Here is a 7,500-nt window from a genome sequence, read left to right on the forward strand (position 1 = left end):
AGGAAGAGGAGGAGGAGGAAGAGGAGGAGGAAGAGGAGGAGGAGGAAGAGGAGGAGGAAGAGGAGGAGGAAGAAGAGGAGGAGGAAGAGGAGGAGGAAGAGGAGGAGGAAGAAGAGGAGGAGGAAGAGGAGGAGGAAGAGGAGGAGGAAGAAGAGGAGGAGGAAGAGGAGGAGTCCTTCTGTCCTCCTGTCCTCCTGTCCTCTTGTCCTCTGGTCCTCCTGTCAGGTCCAGACTCTGCTGGGACAGTGGACCCTGGTCGTCCGTCCTCTGTTTGCTTCCAGTCAATCATTAACACGTTTGACGGTGAGCTGAGAGACAGAGAGGGACACTTCTGACTGACAGAACCAGAGACGGACTGAAGACGGAGGAGACGTCTCCTCCTCAGCTGACTCCTCTGTCCCTCCTGTCCCTCCTGTCCCTCCTGTGAGACAGGCTGTCTCACCAGGGAAGCTCCCCTGTTCTGTCTGTTTTCACAACTGTCACATAAAAAGAGACGCTTCCAAAGTGAAAAGAGCAGCTGTCCTCTGCTCGCTGTCGTAGTGGTGTTGTAGTGGTGTTGTAGTGGTGTTGTAGCGGTGTTGTAGCGTTGTTGTAGCAGTGTTGTAGCAGTGTTGTAGCAGTGTTGTAGCGGTGTTGTAGTGGTGTTGTAGCAGTGTTGTAGCAGTGTTGTAGCGTTGTTGTAGCAGTGTTGTAGCAGTGTTGTAGCGGTGTTGTAGCGGTGTTGTAGCGTTGTTGTAGCAGTGTTGTAGCAGTGTTGTAGCGGTGTTGTAGCGGTGTTGTAGCGTTGTTGTAGCAGTGTTGTAGCAGTGTTGTAGCGGTGTTGTAGCGGTGTTGTAGTGGTGTTGTAGTGGTGTTGTAGCGGTGTTGTAGCGTTGTTGTAGCAGTGTTGTAGCAGTGTTGTAGCGGTGTTGTAGCGGTGTTGTAGTGGTGTTGTAGCAGTGTTGTAGCAGTGTTGTAGCGTTGTTGTAGCAGTGTTGTAGCAGTGTTGTAGCGGTGTTGTAGCGGTGTTGTAGCGGTGTTGTAGCGGTGTTGTGGCAGTGTTGTAGTGGTGTTGTAGCGGTGTTGTAGCGGTGTTGTAGCGGTGTTGTAGCAGTGTTGTAGCAGTGTTGTAGCAGTGTTGTAGTGGTGTTGTAGCAGTGTTGTAGCAGTGTTGTAGCGGTGTTGTAGCGGTGTTGTAGTGGTGTTGTAGCGGTGTTGTAGTGGTGTTGTAGTGGTGTTGTAGCGGTGTTGTAGTGGTGTTGTAGTGGTGTTGTAGCAGTGTTGTAGCGGTGTTGTAGTGGTGTTGTAGCTGTGTTGTTTTGAAAGTGGGTGTTGCAGCGCTGTTGTAGCTGAGTTGTATTCATGTGTTGTAACAGTGTTGTAGCAGTGTTGTAGAGGTGTTGTTTTATTGTGGGTGTTGTAGCGCTGTTGTAGCTGAGTTGTAATAATGTGTTGTAACAGTGTTGTAGCAGTGTTGTAGAGGTGTTGTTTTATTGTGGGTGTTGTAGCGCTGTTGTAGCTGAGTTGTGTTAATGTGTTGTAACAGTGTTGTAGCAGTGTTGTAGAGGTGTTGCTTTGTTGCGGGTGTTGTAGCGGTGTTGTAGCAGTGTGTGTTGTAGAGGTGTTATTTTGTTGTGGGTGTTGTAGCGGTGTTGTTTTCCAGCAGATCTTGCATCCAGCTGGTTTCACGCCGGCTCTGCTCGCCGGATCCGCCCGTCAGATTCCTGCCGAATGTTTCAGGGACGTGGTTCAGTCTGAGCGGCTGTATTTCAGCCGTCAGCGTGGCTGTCAGGAACATGTGGAAACCATCAGCGGCTCGGCTGTTCCGCTAACCTGCTCGCCTCCACCTCCCTCCGCCCGGCTCCACTTTCCCAGGCTCCCAGACCTCCACCTGCTTCTCATCCAGCGTCTCGGGGGACGGGCCGTGCTCCACCCTGTGGCCTGCTGGCAGGGACCTGGACGGTGCAGCGCAGCTCCGGGGTCACGTGGTGCAAAGCATCCTGGGAGGATCTGTTTCTGTGGGAATCGGTCTGTATAATCACCCTGGCCGGTCGTTCCAGGTCAGATCAGTAGATTCCAGAACGGATTCCAAACAAGCCTCATGTTCGATCCAGAGGATCGCAACTCCACGCAGCAGCAGCAACAGCAACAGCAACAGCAACAGCAGCAGCAGCAGCAGCAACAACAGCAACAGCAACAGCAACAGCAACAGCAGCAGCAGCAGCAACAGCAACAGCAACAGCAACAGCAACAGCAGCAGCAGCAGCAGCAGCAACAGCAGCAACAGCAGCAACAGCAGCAACAGCAACAGCAACAGCAGCAACAGCAACAGCAACAGCAGCAACAGCAGCAGCAGCAGCAACAGCAACAGCAGCGGCTGCCCTGTAGAGGCTGCTGATTGGCTGATTGGCCACTGAGGGATGAAAAGTCATCCGTTAAAATTGGAGAACACAGAGAACGACACTCAATCAATCAATTTTTCAATCAATCAATTTATTTTTTGTATAGCCCAACACTCCAGAGCAGGCGTTCTCCTGGGACCATCTGGAACTCACAGCTCTGTAAGATCTGAAGGTTCCTGGTTGTTCAGAGCGTTCTAGGTGAAGAGAAGGATTTTAAATTCTGTTCCAGATTTAACAGGAAGCCAGTGAGGAGCAGCTCATATTGTTCTGATGTGTTCTCCTGCTGGTTCTCCTGTTGGTTCTCCTGCTGGTTCTCCTGTTGGTTCTCCTGCTGGTTCTCCTGTTGGTTCTCCTGTTGGTTCTCCTGTTGGTTCTCCTGCTGGTTCTCCTGTTGGTTCTCCTGTTGGTTCTCCTGTTGGTTCTCCTGCTGGTTCTCCTGTTGGTTCTCCTGTTGGTTCTCCTGCTGGTTCTCCTGTTGGTTCTCCTGCTGGTTCTCCTGCTGGTTCTCCTGCTGGTTCTCCTGTTGGTTCTCCTGTTGGTTCTCCTGCTGGTTCTCCTGTTGGTTCTCCTGCTGGTTCTCCTGTTGGTTCTCCTGTTGGTTCTCCTGTTGGTTCTCCTGCTGGTTCTCCTGTTGGTTCTCCTGCTGGTTCTCCTGTTGGTTCTCCTGCTGGTTCTCCTGTTGGTTCTCCTGTTGGTTCTCCTGCTGGTTCTCCTGTTGGTTCTCCTGCTGGTTCTCCTGCTGGTTCTCCTGCTGGTTCTCCTGCTGGTTCTCCTCAGAATTCAGACCTCTGATCCAGATCTGGTTCCTGATAACAGGACTTCCAGCAGTTCCACTCTGGATCCAGTTCTCAGCTCTGAGTCAACATGTTCCTGAGGTGGGAGGAGGAGATCAGACCTGTTAAATGAGGGAGTTAAAGGTCAAAGGTCACTCCAGGTTCCTCTCAGTGGTTCTGGAGGTTAGAGTAGAACCATCCAGGGTCACTATTTGTTTAGATCTTTCCTCTCTAAATGTAGTAACTTCTGTTTTATGTGTGCATTGAGCTTTTTTAGTGTTTACAATGTGTTTACAGTGTGTTTACAATACCTTTAAAATGCGTTTACAGTGAGTTCACAGTGTGTTTACAATATGTTTAAAATGTGTTTACGACATGTAAATGCATTTATAGTGTGTTAACAGTTTTTGTAGAGTGTGTGTAAAATGTGTTTACAATGTGCTTACAGTGTGTTTACAGTGTGTTTACAATGTGCTTACAGTGTGTTTACAATGTGTTTACAGTGTGTTTACAACGTTTTTTACAATGTGTTTACAGTGTGTTTAGTGTGTTAACGTGTTAACAATGTGTTTACAGTTTGGTTACAGCATGTTTACAATGTGTTTAGTGTGTTAACAGTGTCTTTACAATGCGTTTACAGTGTGTTTACAATGTGTTTACAGTGTGTTTACAACGTGTTTACAATGTGTTTACAGTGTGTTTAGTGTGTTAACGTGTTTACAGTGTCTTTACAGTTTGCTAACAGTGTGTTCACAGCGTGTTTACAATGTTTTGTAAAGTGTGTTAATGAGTTTACAATATGTTTACAGTGTGTTTAATATGTGTTTACAGTGTGTTTGCAACGTGTTTACAATTCGTTTACAGTGTTTTAAAAATGTGTTTACAGTGTATTTATAATATGTTTACATTGTGTTTACAGTGTGTGTAATGTGTTTACAACGCGTTTATGATGTGTTTTCAGTGTGTTTCCAGTGTATTTAAAATGTGTTTACGGTGTGTTTACAGCGTGTTTACAATTTGTTTACAGTGTATTTAAAACGTGCTTAGTGTGTTTGCAGTGTGTTTATTGTGTTTATGTGTTTACAGTGTATTTAAAATGTGTTTACAGTGTGTTTATGTGTTTTTAAAATGTGTTTACAGTGTGTTTATGTGTTTTTAAAATGTGTTTACAGTGTGTTTAGTGTGTTTACAGTGTATTTAAAATGTGTTTACAGTGTGTTTATAATGTGTTTACAAAGTGTTTATGATGTGTTTACAGTATGTTTAGTGTGTTTATAATGTGTTTAGTGTGTTTACTAATTGTTTACAGTTTGTTTACAACTTGTTTACAACTTGTTTACATTGTTTACAGTGTGTTTAAAATGTTTAAAATGTGTTCATAGTTTGTTTACAGTGTGTTTATAGTTTTACAATGTGTGTACAGTGTGTGTACAGTGTGTGTACAGTGTGTTGTTCCTTCCATTCATATCCAAAGTGTTTCTGAATGCTGACGTTCTGCAGGTCGGTTCTGTTGGTTGTAACACAGCTGATTGGAATGATGGCTGTTACTCCATCCGATGAGGATTCATCCCGGCTTCTTTATTCGGATACTTCAGATATTTATTCATATACATTTCCATATAGAGACTTATTTTACAATTGAGACAGAGAATTTCAAACAAACCAACAGACAGGAAGTTATAAAAACCAGAGCAAAGTGCTTCCTGTCCCCGCAGACCGGCGGGCGGTCCGGAGGTGACGGAGACGTGACGACCAGAAGGCACCGTGTGAGCCGCCACAGGCGTGTTGCATAGCAACCGTTCTTGACAGCAACAGCAGCAACATGTTGACTCAGCTCCTCAGAACCCATCGGGTGTCCAGGATGACCGAAGTGCATCAGAGAGCCGCAACCACCGGAGGCCGATGCCACAGCTTTCGCCCCAACCCTCCACCCGAGCAGCCAGCCCAACAACCAACCAAACACACAACCAACCAAACACCCGACCAAACAACCAACCAACCGAACACCCAACCAAACAACCATCCACACAACCAAACAGTCATCCAACCCAACAACCAACCAAACACCCGACCAAACAACCAACTGAAAAATCACCCAAACACCCGACCAAACACCCGACCAACCAACCATCCAACCCAGCACCGAAACCCCCACCCAACCGAACAACCAAGCAACCAAGCAACCACCCAACCAACCAACTAAACAACCATCCAAACAACCAACCAGCCACCCAACCAAACAACCATCCAACCAACCAGCCACCCAACCAAACAACCATCCAACCAAACAACCATCCAACCAGACAACCGTCCAACCAAACAGCCAACCAAGCAACCAACCACCCATCGACCCATCCACTCATCCATCCATCCATCCCGCCGGCAGAGCAGCGTTCAGGAGAACCGTTCTGAAGCTTTGTTCACTGACTGACAGACAGAAAACACTGAGTGAAGGAAATCCAGTAGAAAGTCCTGATGAGACCAGGAGGAACTGGTCTCTTCACATTTTCACTTCTTTTCCTCTTTAGATTTCACAATAAAAGCATGTGGACACGTTAACAATCTGAGCAGCAGCCGAGAAGTTATCCTGGTCCGGTCTGAGAGCGAGGAAACGATTCCATCAAAGAGCAGCCAGAGGACCCGGGGCTGGTCCTGGTCCCAGAGGACCCGGGGCTGGTCCTGGTCCTGGGGGACCTGCTTCTGGTCCTGCTTTTCACTCGGATTCGGAGCATTCTTCTTTAAGGACAGACTTTTGGAGTTATTTGTATTTTAATTTGTCAGGAGCAGCTGTAACACTTCAGAGAACATCTGGACACTTTACAGACCCCAAATCCACCGAGACCCCAGAATCCACATAGATCCCAACATAGACCCCAAATCCACAGAGATCCCCAAAATCCACATAGAACCCTCGCCAAAAGAAAAAAAAAAGTCCACAGGGCCTTGAGGCCCTTAGCTGCTCTGGTGTTTGAGGTGTGGAGCACAGCTCAGTCTGCAGAGTGTGTGTGTGTGTGTGTGTGTGTGTGTGTGTGTGTGTGTGTGGGGGGGGGGGGGGGGGGGGGGGGGGGGGGGGGGGGGGGGCTAAGGCACGTTGACCAGCTTATCAATTTTAGGGGAGGGGGGGGGGGGGCAGTAACATCTCCAGCAGGAAGAGTCCCGGGTTCAGGTGAGGGATTCTTTTGCAGATTTTGTTTTGAACTTAGTCTGTTCAGGGTGACCCGCCTGGGTCCGGCCCGGCCCGGCCCGGCCCGCGGCCCTCAGCTGCCCAGCGGCTTGCAGCCCGGGTCGGGCAGCTGGCGGAAGATGCCGCGCAGCGTGTCCAGCTCGCGGCTCAGCTGCTCCACGCGCCGCCGCAGCCGCTCGTTGTCCGCGCTCAGCTCCACCACGCGCTGCTGCGTCTCCATGTTGCGCAGCTTCGCCTTGTCGCGGCTCTTGCGCACGGCCACGTTGTTGCGCTCGCGCCGCAGCCGGTACTCCGGGCTGCTCTTGTCCACGTGCTTCTTGTGCTTGGCGCCCACCACGCGCTGCGGGTGGTGCGGGTGGTGCTGCGCGTGCGGGTGCGGGTGGTGGTGAGGGCTGGGCACCGGGGTGGGCGGCGGGGTCGGGTGGCCCGGCTGCAGGTGCACGGCCGTCTGCGCGCAGTGCGCGATCTGGTACTGGAGGTGCGGCAGCGGCTGCGGGAGCTGCGGGGGGTACGGCTGCGGGTGCGCGTGCGGGTGGTGGTGGTGCGCGTGCGGGTGCGGGTGGTGGTAAGAGGGCAGCGCGCCCGCGTGCAGCTCGTCGTCGTCGCGCGGCTCCTGCTTGATGGGCACCGGGCGCAGGCGCGGCGGCGCGTGCTCGTACAGCGGCTCCAGCTTGGACTCTGGGTAGCCGGGCGCGTACCCCTGCTGCGGGCACGGTCCCGGGTCGAAGTCCCCGCCGGGTAGCTTGGGCCGGTCCGGCCGGGGCCCGTGGTGGAACAGGTCCGCCAGGAAGTCGTCGTTGAAGGCCGCCGGGTCGATGTAGGCGCTCAGGTCGATGGACGTCTCGTGGTCCCCGATGTCTCCGCCGAGCTCCGTCGGGTCCCGGAACCCGGAGGGCGGCTGCGGCGGCGGGCCCGGGGCCGCGCTGCTCACCGGGGGGCGCGCCGCCGCCTCGTAGAGGTTCGACAGCTCCATGGAGAACCTAGAACCGGTAGAACCGGGCCGGCATGGCGAGCTGCTGCGGGAGTCCAGGGTGCGCGAGGGCGGCGGAGAGCCGGGAGCCCGGGACCCGGACCCGGGGAGCGGGGACAGGCTGGAGCGCGGACACCGGGAGAACAGCTGGAGTGCGGAGCCCGGACACCGGGGCGCAGACTGACCGGGGAG

The 7,500-nt window shown here is 51.7% G+C and overlaps 1 protein-coding gene and 1 long non-coding RNA gene across 3 annotated transcripts in view; one reads left to right on the forward strand and one right to left on the reverse strand.

Moving 5' to 3' along the window:
• Positions 1 to 6,273: 6,273 nt before the first annotated feature.
• Positions 6,274 to 7,500, reverse strand: part of cebpa (CCAAT enhancer binding protein alpha) — a 1,504-nt gene continuing 277 nt past the window's right edge. For both annotated transcript variants that reach the window (XM_030090564.1, XM_030090556.1), the window contains exon 2: positions 6,274 to 7,500. This exon is cut by the window's right edge. In XM_030090564.1, coding sequence (XP_029946424.1) covers positions 6,412 to 7,311 — 900 coding nt within the window. In that variant the 5' untranslated portion in view covers positions 7,312 to 7,500 and the 3' untranslated portion in view covers positions 6,274 to 6,411.
• LOC115387733 (uncharacterized) overlaps positions 7,378 to 7,500 on the forward strand; it is a 2,772-nt gene continuing 2,649 nt past the window's right edge. Inside the window, exon 1 of the long non-coding RNA XR_003931408.1 lies at positions 7,378 to 7,500. This exon is cut by the window's right edge and continues 286 nt beyond it. This is a non-coding gene — a long non-coding RNA (uncharacterized LOC115387733).

The sequence above is a fragment of the Salarias fasciatus genome, chromosome 1 (assembly GCF_902148845.1).
Source record: "Salarias fasciatus chromosome 1, fSalaFa1.1, whole genome shotgun sequence".
NCBI lineage: Eukaryota > Metazoa > Chordata > Actinopteri > Blenniiformes > Blenniidae > Salarias > Salarias fasciatus.